Source organism: Salvelinus fontinalis, chromosome 2 (genome assembly GCF_029448725.1).
Source record: "Salvelinus fontinalis isolate EN_2023a chromosome 2, ASM2944872v1, whole genome shotgun sequence".
NCBI classification, from domain to species: Eukaryota; Metazoa; Chordata; class Actinopteri; order Salmoniformes; family Salmonidae; genus Salvelinus; species Salvelinus fontinalis.
This window is the reverse complement of record NC_074666.1, coordinates 45,389,211-45,409,426: the sequence shown is the minus strand read 5'-3', so window position 1 is coordinate 45,409,426 and position 20,216 is coordinate 45,389,211. Positions and strand designations below refer to the sequence as shown.

The window sequence follows — 20,216 nt, the reverse complement described above, 5'->3', positions numbered from 1 at the left end:
TGCAAGAAATAATGCATAAAAAAACTAATTACTGCATAGTTTCCAAGGACCTGAAGCAAGGCGACCATCTCTGTCGGCGCTATCTTGGTCACAGATACATTTAAAAAACGAAGTGGCTCGGGGGAAAAAACATCAATATTTTGGGTCCATGGCCAGGAAACTCCCCAGACCTTAATCCCATTGAGAACTTGTGGTCAATCCTTAAGAGGCGGGTGGACAAACAAAACCCCACAAATTCTGACAAACTCCAAGCATTGGTTATGCAACAATGGGCTGCCATCAGTCAGGATGTGGCCCAGAAGTTAATTGACAGCATGCCAGGGCGGATTGCAGAGGTCTTGGAAAAGAAGGGTCAACACTGCAAATATTGACTCTGTGCATCAACTTCAGCAGACTTTGTGAAAATTAATATTTGTCATTCCTTTGGCCACGACTTTATATATTTATATAGTTTTAAATGTTATGATTATTTGTGTTGTTCCAAATGTCTGAATAAAAATGTGTTAGTGCAGAACGGTACTTTTTTGTTTAGTTGGCGTGGCTGAAAAGGGGGGTTCGCCCAGGGAGCCATACAAGCTAGAACCGTCACTGCTCCAGCCTTTGGGAATGTTGCTCACTGCAAGCTCCAGTCCGATTGGGCACGCTCTGCTCCTCGCTCCGCTCACTTACTGTGAATAGAACACGACACAGTTTACGTCTGTCTTCTATATATAATATCGCAATGTAGAGCCATGTGGAGAGCGGCGCTCTTGCTATTGGACACTTAAATGGTGAAGTTCATCACCATTGGTTAAAGCGTTTCCGTTCTATCTGTCCAATCATAGGGACACTCGAGGTATATTAGTACAATAATCCTCGACTGCATTACGTAAAGGCGGACAGAAAAGTCGCTGTATAGCACTGTTGGTATTTGGATTGATAAGTGACAATATAATAATTAACATGTCTGGTAGAGGCAAAACTGGAGGAAAGGCCAGAGCGAAGGCAAAGTCCCGTTCATCCCGCGCCGGCCTTCAGTTCCCCGTAGGACGTGTCCACAGGTTACTGCGCAAAGGCAACTATGCGGAACGTGTCGGTGCCGGAGCTCCTGTCTATTTGGCTGCTGTGCTGGAATACCTAACGGCTGAGATCCTCGAGTTGGCTGGCAACGCTGCAAGGGATAATAAGAAGACCAGGATCATCCCTCGCCACCTTCAGCTGGCTGTCCGCAACGACGAGGAACTCAACAAGCTTTTAGGTGGTGTCACCATTGCGCAAGGAGGAGTATTGCCTAACATTCAGGCGGTCCTCCTACCCAAGAAGACTGAAAAACCAGCAAAGAGCAAGTAACCAGCTAGCTACAGATAAAACAAAAACCTGAGCTCCGTTAAGAGCCACCCACTTCTGTATAAAGAGCCTCCTTTTCAAATTAATGCCAGCGCAACCCGATACTGGATGCTTGCAGACGGACAATGCTTCATGTTATTGGTTTCCACGATGCGCAGACAGTCATTGGACTATTCATATAAATGTATGGACATTTTCGTATAACATATACCAAATTTGACACGGTCTCCTGGATATGAGCTATAAATGGTGGTTCATTTGCGGGTGGGGTGAATAACACAGAGATTATTGTGTTTATATTTATTAGTGCTGTATCAACACTGTGTTAAACAAAGTGATGTCATGAGGTCAGTCATGTCTACTTGAGTGAAATTGTTTATTTCAATAAATGTTCTGTACTGATACAGGGAACGCGCACAAACGTCATCACCAGTCTGTTGTTTTCACAATCCGGGAACTTTCCATCAGGGAGCTCATGAACAAAGGACACATAGAATTGGTTCTTTGAAGATCTATGGGCAATTATGCAGTGGAGTGTTTTATTATAGATAAGGTATTTATACAAGGCATAACTGTACATGGAACAAAAGCAGCCAAAATAATTTGTATACAGCAGCCAGTGTATATTCTTAATTTATTCCCATTGAACATGACACATCAAGATAAATTAAGGCCAATTCAACTGAATCAGAATCACATTAACAACCAGATGCAAAACCACAATATGTTAATGCATACTTTACTAATCAAATTATAAACATATTGATTGCTTTGTTTTAAGTAAGATCTCACTTTTCAACCATATTGTGCTCAAATATCAAAACTGCAAGACCTCTGTCCTTGTGAACTTCAGTGAGGGTAAATGTCTTAAATTAATTTCCAAAGAATGCATTTTGTTTTTGTAAGATCAACCCTTCTGCTGCAGAAGTCCTTACTGCTGATAGCCCTCTGTCTTCATGTCATTCAGACCAAGGTCTTCGTTCTGCTCAAAGGTCCTGGTGTACTTCTCAGTTGTCATCTCTGGGTCTGGGTCAGGCGCATAGACGTTCTGTAGACAAACATGAGACAAATACATTCCAATTCGTTACATTCAGACAGTACATTAATGAACAAGTGCGGGAAATGAAAATGTGATTCATGAAAAATGACACATTTATCCAGTGGGAGGAGAATTTGTGTTTGAACCTTAAAGGGATAGTCCTGGATTTGGGCAATGAGGCCCTTCATCTACTTCCCGAGTCAGATGTGGATACCATATCTGTGTCCAGTATGAAGACCGTTTCTAACTAGCATTAGCGCAATTGCTAACTGGCGTTAGCGCAACAACTGGAAGTCTATGGGCACAGCATGCTAGCTGTTCCTGTAGACATCCAGTAATTACGCTAACACTAGCTAGCATTGGATTGCAAAACCTCTTACTTCCTTCATCCTGCATGCATTGCCAAAATTACAAATGATCCTTTTAAAAGACCTGAGAAAGAGAAGCGTCCTCGTACCTGGAGATAGCTGTTCCCTGCAGGGTCATCGAGAACAACATGAACATCCATGTCTCCCGCCATGATCTACAGTATTTTTCAAAAGAAGAGGCGTTTTAAAAAGTCACACTCCAGCCTCCATTTCACTTTTTTTTCCTCCACTTTTTTTGAAACAGTTTCAGCATGGGTGCCAGATTGTTCTGTATTTCACTACTTTATTGTCTAGCCAAACACTCAGGTACAGCATATGTACCCTAATAAGCAGTTCACTCAAGTTTGATCAATCAAATGTGAAATTCTTGCATGAGATTTTCTAAAGTCTAAATAAAATATCTGCAGGGCAGGTAGCCTTGCGATTAAGAGCGTTGGTCCAGTAAATGAAAGGTCACTGGTTCGAATCCCCGAGCTGACAAAATCTGTTGATATGCCCTTGAGCAAGGCACTTAACCCTAATTGCTCCTGTAAGTCACAATGCATAAGTGTGTCTGCTAAATTACTCAAATGTACAACAATGTCATACTAACAGTTATTTGATGATTGAGGGCCAGAATACACTTACTGTATACAAGTGAATAAATGCCTCCTAGTTGAGCTATAAAAACTAGTTTCCCAATACATTAAGTCCTAAAAGCTCTATTTACATGGTAATTACAATGCATTTACAATGTAGATACACATTGTTAGTATTTACAACTGTTATCCCAGTTGGTAACATTCAGTTTCAAAGAATTGCAATAAACGCAATGGAAACAAATGAATGGAGCTTAAACAACAAGCACAGCGCGAGACAATAGGCGAATGAGTTCACCTGAGTAAGTTACGAAAATCAAATGCAAATAAATGTAAAAACATTTAATTCCACACATCACTAACAGTTGTAAGTACTTTGGGATGTGTAATTACACTCAAGTTATAGATGTAAAGTGGAACCAAAACTAGATCCAAACAAAATAGTAGTGATGGACTTATTCAATAATTTTATGCCTCTAACCTTGTCAATCTTCTGACCAAAAAGCTTAAGTTTCTCTGTTCGATCTGAAGTGGAGCTGTCTCCACAAGTGAAGGGATTTTTAGACACAATCTGGAGGAAAAAGTGGTGGAGGAGAAACATGAATTAAAAACAACAAGTCCACAGTGAAAGAGAACGCAGACCAGGGGTGCACAAATCCAATTTTTGAAGCCGGTCTGCTGGTTTTGGTTTCTACATAGAAGTTAACTAATCAATTAATGTAAAAGATTGGCCACACCTGGCTTCACAGGTCTAAATCCGTCACTAATTAAAAAGGTGAAAATGAAATCAGCAGACACAGCAACCCTCACAGACTGGAGTTGTGTACCACTGCCTTGGAATTACAGCACATCAGCCTTGGCAAAAGTATCCACCAAGCCAAAAGTGTGCCCAGGTGCAGAGCCACTGAACTAGAGATAACACAAGCGGCGTTAAAACATATACAACTCTCCAGTGAAGCCTGGAGTTCAATCCCTGTGATAAGCCTTCATAATGCCTCTTCCCTTCATCCATTTTCCCCTCTACTTCTCAAACGACTGAATAAAGCATTAAAAGGGTTTACCAGATCTTTGATGTCTTTGAGGAGTCCCTCCAAGGTGGTGAATTTTCCGCCGACAGCCGCCATCCCCAACTCAAATTCCAGCTCAGGTATGAGGATGCTACACGTCTCCGACTGCACAAACAACCACAACATGACAAAACTGGCATGGTTGAGTCAACTCCAACATGATTCAGGAATAGGATTGCTCTCCTGTGAAAAAGTTCCATGTTCCTCTTTGTATGCTTTATTCGAGGACCACAATAGAAACAAGTCATTTGACTTTATTATGTTTATATCCTCCACAGTTTTTGGTGTATGTCAGGGTTCCCCAACTGGCGACCCACTCGCCGAATTTGGGCCGAGGGGGTCCAAATAAAAATCACCCAAGTTTTTTTTTTTGTTGGAATAAGACTGGAAAAACACCAACAAATCAGCTCCAAGTGACTTCAATTTTGGAAATCTATTCCAAAGTATTCCCATGCATAATAGAGTGATACTGTATATGTGATCGTATACAAATGTAAGCAAGGTTTGAAATTATGTTTGTCAAATATATCTGTTTGGGTTTCTTTTTCCCAACAAATTATGTTCTGACCATCCACTCAAGAAAAGAAAAGGTGGCCCGCGGCTGAATCTAGTTGATGATCCCTGGTGTATGTATTGTTTGGCTTGACAATGGCAGCAAAGGAGTTATACAAAGCACAAACAGACCTGGGACCAGGGTAATGAAATTATACAGTTAAAGGAAACTAGTGAATGCCAATCTGGCAGTACAATGGAAGGGGCTACCTTCAGAAGATCTCTGGACATGTCAGACACATCAGTAAGGTGAAGGGTTATCTTCGTGCCCAGCTCTTCTGTGGCTCCACCAGATTTCACCTTAACCACAGAATAGATAGTCATGCAGTCATATTAGCAAATTTGCAATCTATGAATATGCCTTGAAAATAAAATGTGCCTGACAATTAATTAATTATCTTTTTTTTTTTTTAAAGAGTAAACTTACCTCGTTGGTTCGATGTCCACAGTCATCACAGTTTGTTGCCATAATAATGACTTCTTTGAAATGGGGGATTTCTGAGGAATTGTAAAGGAGGATACCTACACCTTGCAAATTGAAACTTTATACACCACCTTAATCATAATATAGATGGTAACACGGATCGCCATTCGCAGTGATTAAAGTAACGGTCCCTATACTTTCAATGTATTTTTCTACAAAAGGAGAGGAATGCTTGCGCAAAATGAAAAGAGTAAATATTAAGTGAGTGAACTAGTAGAGTTTTCGCGATACCCACATTTTGACTTCGATACCGCTACCAGGTTAAGCATCATGATACTCAATACCGAAATGATACCACATCAAAAAAAGAAAGCGTATTAGCTAGTCACAGAATAAACATTGAACCAATATGTTGATAAACAGTAGAAAACCAAAATATATTCTATATTTAATTTCCTTAAAACAATAACAAAAGAATCTTGCATTTTCCTTATGCAAAACCATATGCGATTCTGAGCATACAAAAATAATTGTACAATACATCTAAACTATTGTAAAATGTATTTGATACATAGGGTTAATTTGCTCATCTATGGCCATAATATTGGGTAAATTACATTTATTAGACCTATGATTAATTACAACTAAATCATTTTATGTATTAAAGAATATTTTAGCTCCAAATCGACATAAAACATTAAGCTTCTATAGTGCAAGTCTCTACAACGGACTTTACACAGCATACCACGATTCCCAGAATGCATTTCAAATCTGAAGGTAGAACGCTCCGCCCAGGCCTGCTACTGCTAGCAAGCCCAGACAAACGAAGTGGGTTTAGTCTAAATGTATTGCTGTCATAGGTGCATTTCACATTACCTTTGGGTTGTAATCATATTATAAACCTCACATTGTCATGCTGAATATATGTTGATGTCATTGTCACTTAAAAATCATTTGAATTGCTAGTAGAATAATGTTACAATGTGTAAAATAGTTTTGATATGTCGTTTGGGAACTAAACCTCCCTTTCACTGCACTGCTTTAACACCTTTTGCTTAGTTGTTTCAGTGTGCTGGCCCTCATCTGCTTTATAAGCAAAGAATTCCCCTAGTTCGCTTCTGGAGCCAATTTTGTAAGCGAGCTGTGAACACAGAGGTATGATTTTTTTTAGTTAGAAGCCATGCTGTCGGCATTGTCACTCTCCTTTCGTTTGCTTCTCAAAAGTGGCTTGCGCTGTGGCAGCTGCATCCGCAAGCACAAGTAGCCTGGCTAGCTTAGAAAGATGGCGCCGGAAGAAATGGCAGCCGTTTTACGGGTGCCTAACCAATTGTGCTAGTATGCGGGTTTTTTTGCGTTACAATGTTTCTGCCACCGTATCTTATGGCAAAAAAGAGCTTCTGGAAATCAGGACAGCGATCACTCAACCTCGGATTAGACACGTCAACAAGCAGGTCGCACAGGATTTACTTCAGACACCCAACAAGGCCAAAATCCCTGTCATTGGCAAGAGAAAGAGACACAGGTAGAGGACACAGGGCGGGGTGCCCTAAGGATCCGCTGACGGTAAGGGCAGATTTCCCACTGGCCATCAATATTACTTGCCAACGTACAATCATTGGACAATAAATTAGACATGGTACGATCACGAATATCCTACCAACGGGACATCAAAAACTGTAATATCTTATGTTTCACCTAATCGGGGCTGAATGATGACATGGAAAACATTCAGCTGGCGGGATATACGCTGCACCGGCTAGATAGAACAGCACACTCCGGTAAGACAAGGGGGGGGTGGTCTATGTATACTTGCAAACAGCTGGTGCACAATATCAAAGGAAGTCTCTAGATTTTGCTCGTCTGAAGTAGAGTATCTCATGATAAGCTGTGAACCACACTATTTGCCGAGAAAGTTACCTATTTTTTTCATGGCTGTTTATTTACCACCACAGACAGATGCTGGCACTAAGACCGCACTCAGTCAGCTGTATAAGGAAATAAGCAAACAGGAAACCACTCACCCTGAGGTGGTGCTCCTAGTGGCCGGGGACATAAATGCAGAAAAACTTCATCAGTTTTACTTAATTTCTATAAGCATGTTAAATGCGCAACCAAAGGGGGGAAAAAAATTCTAGATCACATTTACTCCACACAGATGTGTACAAAGCTCTCCCTTGCCCTCCATTTGGTAAATCTGCCCATAATTCTATCCTCCTGATTCCTGCTTACAAGCAAAAATTAAAGCAGGAAGCACCAGTGACTCGGTTCTATAAAAAAGGGGTCATATGAAGCAGATGCTAAACTACAGGACTGTTTTGCTGTCAGACTGGAACATGTTCCAGGATTCTTCCAATGGCATTGAGGAGTACACCACATCAGTCACTGGCTTTATCAATAAGTGCATCGAGGACGTCCTCCCCACAGTGACTGTTCCTACATACACCAAACAGAAGCCATGGATTACAGGCAACATTCGCACTGAGCTAAAGGGTAGAGCTGCCGCTTTCAAGGTGCAGGACTCTAATAAATCCTGCTATCACCTCCAACGAACCATCAAATAGGCAAAGCGCCAATACAGGACTAAGATTGAATCGTATTACACCGGCTCCGACGCTCGTCGGATGTGGCAGGGCCTACAAACTATTACAGACTACAAAGGGAAGCACAGCCGCGAGCTGCCCAGTGACAAGCCTACCAGACGAGCTAAATCACTTCTATGCTCGCTTCGAGGCAAGCAACACTGAGGCATGCATGAGAGCATCAGCTGTTCTGAACGACTGTGTGATCAAGCTGTCCGTAGTCGACGTGAGTAAGACCTTTAAACATTCACACGGCCGCTGGGCCAGACGGATTACCAGGACGTGTGCTCCGGGCATGTGCTGACCAACTGGCAACTGTCTTCACTGACATTTTCAACATGTCCCTGATTGAGTCTGTAATACCAACATGTTTCAAGCAGACCACCATAGTCCCTGTGCCCAAGAACACGAAGGCAACCTGCCTAAATGACTACAGATCCGTAGCGCTCACATCCGTAGCCATGAAGTGCTTTGAAAAAGGCTGGTAATGGCTCACATTAACACCATTATCACAGAAACCCTAGACCCACTCCAATTTGCATACCACCCAAACAGATCCACAGATGATTCACTCTATTGCACTCCACACTGCACTTTCCCACCTGGACAAAAGGAACCCCTACATGAGAACACTATTCATTCTATGGGGGTCCCACAGAGTTCAAGTCTCGGGTCAACTCTCTTCTCTGTATACATCAATGATGTCGCTCTTGCTGCTGGTGATTATCTGATCCACCTCTACGCAGACGACACCATTCTGTATACTTCTGGCCCCTCTTTGGACACTTAACTAACCCCCAGACGAGCTTCACTGCCATACAACTCTTCTTCAGTGGCCTCCAACTGCTCTCAAATGCAAGTAAAACTAAATGCATGCTATTCAATTGATCACTGCCCGCACCTGCCCGCTCGTCCAGCATCACTACTCTGGACGGCTCCGACTTAGATTACGTGGACAACTACAAATACCTAGGTGTCTGGTTAGACTGTAAACTCTCCTTCCAGACTAACATTAAGCATCGCTAATGCAAAATTAAATCTATAATCGGCTTCCTATATCTCAACAATGCATCCTTCACTCATGCTGCCAAACATACCCTCGTAAAACTGACCATTCTACCGATCCTCGACGTCGGCGATGTCATCTATAAAATAGCCTCCAACACTCTACTCAACAAATTGGATGCAGTCTATCACAGTGCCATCCGTTTTGTCACCAAAGCCCCATACACTACCCACCACTGCGACCTGTACACTCGTTGGTTGACCCTTGCTTCATACTCGTCGCCAAACCCACTGGCTACAGGTCAACTACAAGTCTCTGCTAGGTAAAGCCCAGCCTTATTTCAGCTCACTAGTCACCACAGCAGCACCCACTCATACCTGCTGGAGCGCGTGCTACATCTCACTGGTCACCCCCAAAGCCAATTCCTCCTTTGGTCGTCTTTCCTTCCAGTTCTCTGCTGCCAATGACTGGAACGAACTGCAAAAATCACTGAAGCTGGAGACTCATATCTCCCCCACTAGCTTTAAGCACCAGCTGGCAGAGCAGCTCACAGATCACTGTACCTGTACATAGCCCATCTGTAAACAGCCCATCCATCTACCTCATCCCCATGCTGTATTTATTTATCTTGCTCCTTTGCACCCCAGTATCTCTACTTGCACATTCATCTTCTGCACATCTACCATTCCAGTGTTTAATGGCTATATTGTAATTACTTCGCCACCATGGCCTATTTACTGCCTTAACTCCCTTATCTTAACTAATTTGCACTCACTGTATATAGACTTTTGTTTTATTTTTCCCCAACTGTATTATTGACTGTATGTTTTGTTTATTCCATGTGTAACTCTGTGTTGTTGTATGTGTCGAATTGCTATGCTTTATCTTGGCCAGGTCGCAGTTGCAAATGAGAACTTGTTCCCAACTAGCCTACCTGGTTAAATAAAGGTGAAATAAAAAGCTCAGCGTTCAACACCATAGTGCCCTCAAAGCGCATCACTAAGATAAGGATCCTGGGACTAAACGCCTCCCTCTGCAATTGGATCCTGGACTTCCTGACGGGCCACTCCCAGGGTAGACAGCAACATCTGCCATGCTGATCCTCAACACCGGAGCCCCTCAGGGGTGCGTGCCCAGTCCGCTTCTGTACTCCCTGTTCACCCACGACTGCATGGCCAGGCACGACTCCAACATCATCATTAAGTTTGCAACAGTGGTAGGCTTGAACACCGACAAGACAGCCTTTTGGGAGGTCAGAGACCTGGCTGGGTGGTGCCAGAAAAACATCTTATCCCTCAACAGAATCAAGACACTGAGATGATTGTGGACTACAGGAAAAGGAGGACCGAGCAAGCCCCCATTCTCATCAACGGGGCTGTAGTGGAGCAGGTTGAGAGGTGCAAGTTCCTTGGTGTCCACATTACCAACAAACTATCATGGTCCAAACACACCAAGACAATTGTGAAGGCATGACAAAACCTATTCCCCCTCAGGAGACTGAAAAGATTTGGCATGGGTCCTCAGATCCTCAAAAGGTTCTACAGCTGCACCATCGAGAGCATCCTGACTGGTTGCATCACTGCCTGGTATGGCAACTGCTCGGCCTCCGACCTCAAGGCACTACAGAGGGTAGTGCGTACGGCCCAGTACATCACTGGGGCTAAGCTACCTGTCATCCAGGACCTCTATACCAGGCAGTGTCAGAGGAAGGCCCTGAAAATTGTCAAAGACCCCAGCCACCCCATTCAGACTGTTCTCTGCGTAACCGCATGGCAAGCGGTACCGGAGCGCCAAGTCTAGGACCAAAAGGCTTTACAACAGCTTTTACCCCCAAGCCATAAGACTCCTGAACAGGTCATCAAAACGGCTACCTGGACTATTTGCATTGTGTCCCACCACCCCCTCTTTTAAGCTGCTGCTACTCTCCGTTTATCATCTATGCATAGTCACCTTAACTATACCTACTTGTACATATTACCTCAATTAGCCTGACTAACCGGTGCCCCGCACATTGACTCTGTGCCGGTACCACCTGTATATAGCCTCACTACTGTTATTTTCACTGTCATTTTACTTATTTTTTTTCTCCTCCTCACTTATCATTTACCAAATACCTATTCCTTCCTTCTAAATTACGCTGTTGGTTAGGGCTTGTAAGTAAGCATTTCACTGTAAGGTCTACACCGGTTGTATTCGGCGCACATGACAAATAAAGCTTTGTTTGATTTGACTTACTGCCCCCTTGAGAAGATTCACACAAATTACTAGACAAACTCGATCCTCTCAATCCGTATAAGACGTGAGGCACATTTGACAGAAGTACCGAAAGAAACAATTCTCATACCAAACAGTTTATGTTCTAGTAGTCGAATAGGTACAGAAGTTTCAGTGTAGCGTGCAACACTAGCGTTAACCCTCCACTAGACCACTGCTGGGGAAAACCAAAGGGACTGGAAAGGATACGGACAAGCTTCATGTTTGTCGAGGCTGGGGCATTGCACTCTGGACAGTTCGTATTAAATTTTAACACCTGAGGGAGAAATTGTATATATTACTCAAGGGTAAATTGAGGAAAAACTCAATCTAAATTGGTGCATAAAGTCTGGAAATCCCACCTCATTTCTCATACTGTCAATGTCATTAATGGGCTTTTCCTCTTCCTCCTCATCTTCAGCCTGAGCAAAAAAACAAGAAGAAAAAAAGTGAGTCGCATTATTCTTATGCTCAATAAAAGTTTATTGGTGAACATGGGTCAAATTACAAAATGACTTCTGCAGTCTATTGTTTTCTTCTACCCTGTGAGGAGTCCACACACATTGGCACAAGACATGAGGACAGCAACCGAGGCACTGCCTTTCTGAAACAGATGTGTCCCCTTACAGGAGTCGTGATGTGTCAAGTCAAACTACTCGCCTTTATTCCTAACTGTGCGTCCTGTTGGGGAGTTCTTGTGTAGTTGCAGACCGAGAGAGCCTCATCCTTCTGCGGAGCAAAGGGGTTCTCCACAAAACTGTTCCCAGATGGATCATCAATGACCTACAATAACAACACACATACTCATGTATCTTAAACAGAGGATCATTCTGTAAGAAATCCAGAGTAAATAAAGAACATTGTACTTTAATTAAACCTGTGCCTTGATTGTATAGCTAGAAATGTTTAATTGCATGTAACTTCAATCTTGTACACAGATGAGAGGCTGGAGCAATACAATTGGACATACCAGTGTGAATCCACTTTCACCTTCTTTCAACTTCTTCAATTTATCAATGAACTCCCTGATTTTTACAGCAACTTCTGGTGCAGTTTCCTTCAAGCATAAACATGATTTAGTCAACAACAAGCAGTAAAGTACACTACCGTTCATAAGTTTGGAGTCACTTAGAAATGTCCTCGTCTTTGAAAAGCAATTTTTGTCCATTAAAATAACATCAAATTATTAGACATTGTTAATGTTGTAAATGTCTATTGTAGCTGGAAACAGCTGATTTTTTGAATGGAATATCTACATAGGTGTACAGAGGCCCATTATCAGCAACCATCACGCCTATGTTCCAATGGCATGTTGTGTTAGCTAATTCAAGTTGATAATTTTAAAAGGCTAATTGATCATTAGAAAACCCTTTTGCAATTATGTTAGCACAGCTGAAAACTGTTCTGATTAAAGAAGCAATAAAACGGGCCTTCTTTAGACTAGTTGAGTATCTGGACCATCAGCATTTGTGGGTTCAATTACAGGCTCAAAATGGCCAGAAACAAAGAACTTTCTTCTGAAACTCGTCAGTCTATTCTTGTTCTGAGAAATGAAGGCTTTTCCATGTGAGAAATTGCCAAGAAACGGAAGATCTCATACAACGCTGTGTACTACTCCCTTCACAGAACAGCGCAAACTGGCTCTAACCAGAATAGAAAGTGTGAGGCCCCGGTGCAAGAGGACAAGTACATTAGAGTGCCTAGTTTGAGAAACAAACGGCTCAAGTCCTCAACTGGCAGCTTCCTTAAATAGTACCCGCAAAACACCAGTCTCAACGTCAACAGTGAGGAAGGCACTCCGGGATCCTTGCCTTCTAGGCATAGTGTCAAAGAAAGCCATATCTTAGACTGGCCAATAAAAAGAAAAAAGACGGGAAATAGAACAGACACTCGACAGAGGAACTCTGCCCAGAAGGCCAGCATGCCAGAGTCGCCTCTTCACTGTTGACATCGAAACTGGTGTTTTGCGGGTACTATTTAATATAGCAGCCAGTTGAGGACTTGTGAGGCGTCTTTCTCAAACTAGACACTAATGTACTTGTCCTCTTGCTCAGTTGTGCACCAGCTAACACAACGTGCCATTGGAACACAGGAGTGATGGTTGCTGATAATGGGCCTCTGTACACCTATGTAGATATTCCATAAATAAATCTGCTGTTTCCAGCTACAATAGTCATTTTCAACATTAACAATGTCTACACTGTATTTCTGATCAATTTGATGTTATTTTAATGGACAGAAATGTGCTCTTCTTTCTAAAACAAGGATATTTCTAAGTGACCCCAAACTTATGAACGGTAGTGTAGGTATGGCATTTAGTAAAATCAAAGTAAACAAAGCTTATACATTTCTTAGTGGCTGGTCTTGCTCCAACCCTGAAACTGCACGGTCTAAGAGGCCTTCGATGGTAGAGAGTGCTAGGGAGCAAGAGGCAAAGTTAATGGCTACTGTACAACTGTTCTTCAAGTGCATGAAGATTCATTTACTACAACAGTTGGATTAATTAAGTCAAGTTTAGCCTATGACACTGTGCTACCTTCGGAAAATACCTGTATAATAGGGATGTGCATCTTTCTCTTTCCAGACAATTCTCCGATACAGGAAAGATGGATTTTAGTTTGAAACGATTCAGTGGAATTTGGTTTGATTAGAGGAACGAATCGATGCAACTTTTGTTGCATAAACACATTCATTTTCCAATTTTAAAATCAAATCTGATGCCGATGGAGCTCAGGAGCTGGGCCTCTTTGAGCTGGATCTCTGTGTGTGTATGAATGATGTACTCTCTAGGTCTTTGGTTTATGTAGGCACCTGAAAGGAGCCATTAGGGAACCTGGGCAACTACCAGATTAAAAAATTGTTAGCGCTAGTAATGTATCAATATTTATCTTAGAAAACTAGCTATGACATAGCCAATGAATATATAGCACAACTTTGGATTTCACCCCCGTCTCAAATGGTTTAGACATTGGAGTAGGATTCTATTGCATTGACAGGCACGACTAAGGCCCATACGCTACACAGACCAGTGTGCTTTAACTAATCAGAGCTGCAATATCCCTATATGCAAATAGACCATTGCCATACATGGACATGTACCATTCACTTTGATCTGGACTTGCTTTACAGCATAAGTTGTCACGAGTAGATGTGCTTGTTTTAAGATCAAAGCGAGAGCTGCATGTAGTCACGTGTGCACATTTGTTCATATTCTTTGCGAGTAAGTGAGCTATTAGCCCAGTTATAGCTAATTGCGTGTCAGCAATGGTGGAGTGGTTGCTTCCTACAAGAGCACAAAACATGTGCATTTCTATCCTTTGAAACAGCAAGTCTGGTAAAGAGCTTTTTTTCTGTCTTAAAGGGGCAGTGTTACCATTTGAGACAGGCTTGAATAAGTCAAGTAGCCAATAGGCAGATGGTAGCATAATTTGTCTGATTCTTTATAATAAATGGTATGGGAATAATAATGTTTATTGCATCAACCACCACAACATTTTCAGTCACCTTGTCTGAATGACCAGTGGTAAACAGGTTAATGTCAATCCCTACATGTTTTTTGGAAGTCTTATGAATGTAGGCCTACATTGAACACCCCACATTGGCTTCTACTGCAGGCTGAATGATAGAACCGCTATTTCAATGTTCAAATTTGATGGGATGCATTTTGTCCATAGTTTTTTTTTTTAATGGTAGGCCACTGATCAAATAGCCACAGTAGCCTTCTTGGCCACTGTTATAATTAACTTAAAAACGGGTACAGCCTCAGTGTTCACAGTAGAATTTTCACAACATTGAAGTGTGCGCTCAACAGACCTGAAATTTGCTCAGTGCCGGAAAAAAAGGGAGGCAACATTGAGTGCCGGTAGCAAAAGTGATTGCTGTCCTCGTAATGAAATTGCTTACCTAAAAATGACCATATATACCGATTGTTTCAACCAAAACTATTGTTGATGGTGAACCTGAACAATCAAAATACAATGTAAGCCCTGATCAGCATGTAGGCTACAGCATAGCCAGATGAGTTGTGTCTCCAGGGGTAGCACAGGCTACTTTTATTCCGGTAAAATACAATTTAACAGTACATTTGATTAAAAAAATTACATAGCAAACGACATTGGTTGTCACTCAACTACCTGGGGTTGTTATGCGCGCAAAATGACTTGGAGATCAATGACTGTCAACATGATTAGATGCTTTGTTCCACACTGAAGGAGAGGATGCAGTTGTCATAAAGTTAGGTATTTTCAGGAAGGTAGAAAGTAATTGGAGCCAATTGTTTTAGTGAATCAGATTTTGAACCGACTTTCTGACCGATGCATGCTACATTTGGATCGGTTTGGATTCCCAGACTGACGTACTCATATTTTAAACATTTTAACAGGGGGCCGATGCGTATTGGTGAATCGTTACATTCCTACTGTATAAACAAAAAAAGGATAAAAATGATTCCAGTAATATAGCTAAGAGGAATCTCAGCAGTAAAATACAGTATTATTAGATGAACAGACGAGGAAATTCTCTAGATCTGAGAGCAAGCTAGCAATTCTCAGGCCGACAATGGGTGACCCTAATTTCTGGAATCAGTGGTAACCTGACAGTGGTACGTATGCCTGAAGAGTGAAAATTGTTTTCCAAATCAACAAAGTTTAGGGAGTACTTACAGCCCTTTTGTGTGTATGGGGGTATTTCAAAATCCAGTTCAGGGATTCTGGTGGTTGCACTGTCTGCTTTGACAACTTCTCGATTCATATCCTACAAAACACAACAAAACAGACAAAATATAGAATAAAAGATCATCAAATAAAGTTAGCTATCTATATAAAATCAAGTGTGATGCATCTAGCCTGGTCCTAGGTGGACCCTCTTGGGAAGCATTGACGACAGCACGGCCAATGTGTACAACAGTCCCAACAATCTGTCTACACGTTAACAATTCTCACTTGTGATACAGTTTTAGATATGAAAGTAACATTCCAAAGGCTTCCTATCATCGAGAAATAATTTTCAAAAAACAAAATAAAAAGGTCAAATTAATATAATCTTTTTTTTTTTTTACGAAACCCACACAGCCATACTGTGGCACGGTTTTTCCTTTACAGCACACTTGTGATGACAACACTTGTGATGAACAGAATCAACCACCTCTGCATTATCACCATAGTTGCTTTGCGAGGTGTTAACAGTGGAAGGGGATAACCAAGGTTAAGAGTTAGCCATTGTTATGTAAATACCAACTGAAAAGTGCCAGCGGCCTCACCTTGGCCCCAAGTCAGAGCAGGTCCAGAGGACATGGCCCGGTGAGACACAGAGGTGAAAACACAAAAGTCTGAGGCCTTTTTGTTAACACTTGAGTAGGACTAAATCCTCTGAAAATTCTCTACAACTTTTCTAGCATCTCTGAACACCTGTGTGTAAAGAAAGAAGGACGCCAGAAAAAAATACTAAATCAGCTGCAACTGTTTAACAGTGTATATTTTGTATTTGTAAAATAATTTTGATGTGATATTAAAACTATTCATAGACGTGTTTCTAGAACTGCTTCAAAATTGCAAATCTATTAGAGTTTAGATTGAGTATCAGGCTGTTTCGGCTTCCAGAGCCAGTTTACCTCTGAACATAATGGTTTATTTCTTATGTGTTTTTTTTCTTCTTATTTAACTCTACAACATTGGGAAAGACCTTGTAAGTAAGTATTTCACTGTATGGGCTACCTACACCTGTTGTATTTGGTGCATTTGATCTTGGACAGTAAAGGAATAGGCTAGCCCACACTCCTTAACAGCTCATCTTGAGCTTGAGCTAGCCTAGTCGCAGATCTGTTTCTCCTCTTGCCAATGCCAACTCCATTGACGTTTGGCATGACAATGACATGACAGCTAGCACAGACAGGCACTCAGGCTAGCTAGTATTCCCAATTGTTGCTAACCACGCACATTCAAAGAAAAAAAAACCATCATAGTTGGTCACAAATGTTGAATAAAATTATATTTGAATTTACTTTGCGGATTGTATGAGGGGTTGGTCCTAGAAGGTCGAAATTCTTAACAAAATATCAACAGGAAAGTATTATTAAACAGACTTCAAAAAAAGGGTCTCTGTGTGGCAAATAAGATTGCTTTGCTCGTGACCAAAAGCATATGCACAAGACGCAAGTACATGCACACATACTAACAGAAGTCTTGCAGGTGTTTATGGTTTTGCACAAGTGATTGAAATTTCAACAGCAGTACCAGTGCTCTAAAAAGTTGGGTAATAATACTATCCTATAGATATTGTCTCAAATGATTTCTACTTACTGAAGGACCAACCTCACAGACAACCAGTAGAGTAAGTTAGTGTAATTCTAAACATTCTGGCTTGTAAGGAAACTTACCAAGTTTTTGCAATGCTTTGTTTCAGACTGTATACCCAGAACTGGTATCACAGGTTGATTTATTAGGCAAGCCAGCTAGCTACATCTTAAAGCCTACCACATGTCAGTGGTTCAGCATATGTCTGGGAAAGGAACTGCATCCTAGCTAGATTACAGGACAAAGCTGTTTAAACGATTTTTGGTATATTATCAAAATAAATCCCAGCACATTTTTTAGACTCATTCAGCAGCTTTCGCTGACTAATTAGAAAACCATTGGGACCTACTGTTGAACGTTCAATTTTTATTCCTAAAACGATGCTGTCGCTGTTTCATCTAGACAATTGAAAATAAGGAATCCGGTACAGAATACAAATATTCCAAAACATGCATCCTGTTTGCAACACAGAACTAAAGTCCTATTTCAAAAATGTGGCAAAGAAATTCACTATTTGCCTGAATAAAAAGTTTTATATTTGGGCAAAATCCAATACAACACATTACTGAGTACCACTCTCCATATTTTCAAGCATAGTGGTGGCTGCATCATGTTATGGGTATGCTTGTAATAGTTAAGGTTTTTCCGGGATAAAAAGAAACCGAATGGAGCTAAGCATAGTCATATTCCTAGAGGAAAACCTGGTTCAGTTTGCTTTCCACCAGACTCTAGATGAATTCACCTTTCAGAAGGACAATAACCTAAAACAAGGCCAAATCTACACTGGAGTTGTTTACAAAGACGACATTGATTGTTCCTGAGTGGCCCAGTTACAGTTTTGACTTATATCTGCTTGAAAATCTATGGCAAGACTTGAAAATGGTTGTCTAACAATGATCAACAAACAATTTGATAAAGCTTCAATTTTGAAATGAAGAAATGGGCAAATGTTGCACAACTCAGGTGTGGTAAGCTCTTAGAGACCCAGAAAGACAGCTGTATTTGCTGCCAAAGGTGATATTGACAGGGCTGTGAATACTTATGCAAATTAGATATTTTATTTCTAATTTATTTGCTAAAATGTGTCATTATGGGGTATTGTGTGTAGATGGCTGAGAAAAAAAAATCTATTGAATCCATTTTGAATTCAGGTTTAACAAAATGTGGAATAAGCCAAGGGGTATGAATACTTTGAAGGCATTGTATATTTCACTAGTTTAACCATTTAGAGTTTGAAAATGTTTTTATGCAAAATTTTTACTGGCTCTAGAAAGAGTTTCCATACATAACTACCGTAGTTGATTGTAACGGGCTAACGTAATGCTCCATTAGCTGTTACAAGATAGTCGAAAATTATTTTCTATGCCAAACAGTACATATCATGTAACGGCTAATGGAGCATCACAATAGCCCATTACAATCTGCTAGTTAGTTCCCATATATAGTGAGTGACCGTGTAGCAGTTCGTTAATTTCCCCTCCCTAGTTAGATAGCCTACCTGTTTTGACTTGACATTGAGTGTGTAGGTGATGCCTTGATCCTGTATGCGACCAGCTGATTGGATTTCAGTGTTTGACCAACTGCAGTTGGGGCAGGTGAAAGAACTGATGATAACTTCTTTGAAGAAAGGAATCTTCGTAAGAAGAATACGTGTCATTCCCTACAAAGAGTGAGAGAACACATGTTGGATGACAGTCAATCATACTGCGATAGACAATTCCATAAGTTTAATTAACTGGTCTGTGTGTTAGCTAGCTCGTTAACGTTACCTAGCTAGCTACTTACATTTTCGTAACAATTCATGCACAGACTCTCGATTTCGGTGGGTTGACTGTCTTCGTCATCAGCATTGATCTCCTTGAAAACACTACCGCCACGGACATTTTCTTCTGCGATGACGGACATTATTTCACTTCACGATTGTTGTCGATAAAAAATGAACTGTTATTTTGCATATGCCGTCCGCTGTTTCTGGAACTTTCTATTACAACCGAAGGTGTGGTTCAAAACGCACGTTTCAACTCTGCGTTTCTCCTTATCCCTGAAATAAACGTGACATACATCTACTTCTTTGGTGGAAAATGGCACATGTTTTGTGCGCATGCGTAAACCCAATGAACGTGTCGTCATTTTGCAGGAAGTGGCCTTGTTAGTTATTTAAAGTGTCTAAACGGGATCCTTAGAACGTCCCATTTTTTATGTTATTTACTTATTTAATTATTTAACCTTAATTTAACTAGGCAAGTCAGTTGAGATCAAATTCTTATTTACAATGACACCCTACCCCGGTCAAATGTGCGCTGCCCTATGAGACTCCCAATCACGAGTTTGGGGAGTTTCTCCCATTCTTCTCTGCAGAACCTCTCAAGCTCTGTCAGGTTGGATGGGGAGCGTCGCGGATGTGATACAGCCTGTATTCGAACCAAAGACTGCACTGAGATTCAGTGCCTTAGCCCGCTGCACCACTCGGGAGCTCATACTGAAATGGTCATGGATTGTTCAGAAAGTCGTTTTATTCATTGAGTTGTTTCTGTCAATAATTTAAAACAATTATATCAATAATGGGCAAAAACGTAGCGCAATGGTCATCAAGCCAAAAACGTCATAAAAAGCATCAGACAGAAGTAAATTAATTCACAAACACAAATATAATTTTATATATATCTTGAATGACCACTTTTTCACGAATGTAATGATATAGTCGTCAAGCCCATTCAAAAGATTAGGGGACATG

General features: G+C 41.2%; 2 protein-coding genes across 2 annotated transcripts; one reads left to right on the top strand and one right to left on the bottom strand.

Annotated features, from left to right (window-relative positions):
- Positions 1-833: 833 nt before the first annotated feature.
- Positions 834-1,752, top strand: LOC129819566 (histone H2A). Its single transcript, XM_055875922.1, has one exon. The coding sequence runs from the start codon at positions 943-945 to the stop codon at positions 1,327-1,329; it is 387 nt and encodes a 128-aa protein (XP_055731897.1). The 5' UTR covers positions 834-942; the 3' UTR covers positions 1,330-1,752.
- Positions 1,753-1,943: 191 nt separating this feature from the next.
- On the bottom strand, positions 1,944-19,589 carry zpr1 (ZPR1 zinc finger). The gene is made up of 14 exons (XM_055875910.1): positions 19,268-19,589; positions 18,981-19,142; positions 15,854-15,944; positions 13,539-13,609; positions 12,163-12,249; positions 11,853-11,975; positions 11,555-11,614; positions 11,403-11,469; positions 5,358-5,428; positions 5,141-5,230; positions 4,373-4,483; positions 3,793-3,882; positions 2,823-2,888; positions 1,944-2,374 (listed from the first exon to the last, which is right to left on the bottom strand). The coding sequence occupies exons 1-14, from the start codon at positions 19,385-19,387 to the stop codon at positions 2,258-2,260; spliced, it is 1,326 nt and encodes a 441-aa protein (XP_055731885.1). The 5' UTR covers positions 19,388-19,589; the 3' UTR covers positions 1,944-2,257.
- Positions 19,590-20,216: the final 627 nt, after the last annotated feature.

Bases quoted from the DNA above. Each gene is read 5' to 3' on its own strand.
- zpr1 (XM_055875910.1), bottom strand. From the start codon at position 19,387: ATGTCCGTCATCGCAGAAGAAAATGTCCGTGGCGGTAGTGTTTTCAAG. The intron at 2,889-3,792 runs GTTAGAGGCATA...AAAATACTGTAG, and splicing joins TTGGTCAGAAGATTGACAAG to ATCATGGCGGGAGACATGGA. The intron at 2,375-2,822 runs GTACGAGGACGC...GTTTGTCTACAG, and splicing joins CAGGGAACAGCTATCTCCAG to AACGTCTATGCGCCTGACCC.
- LOC129819566 (XM_055875922.1), top strand. From the start codon at position 943: ATGTCTGGTAGAGGCAAAACTGGAGGAAAGGCCAGAGCGAAGGCAAAG.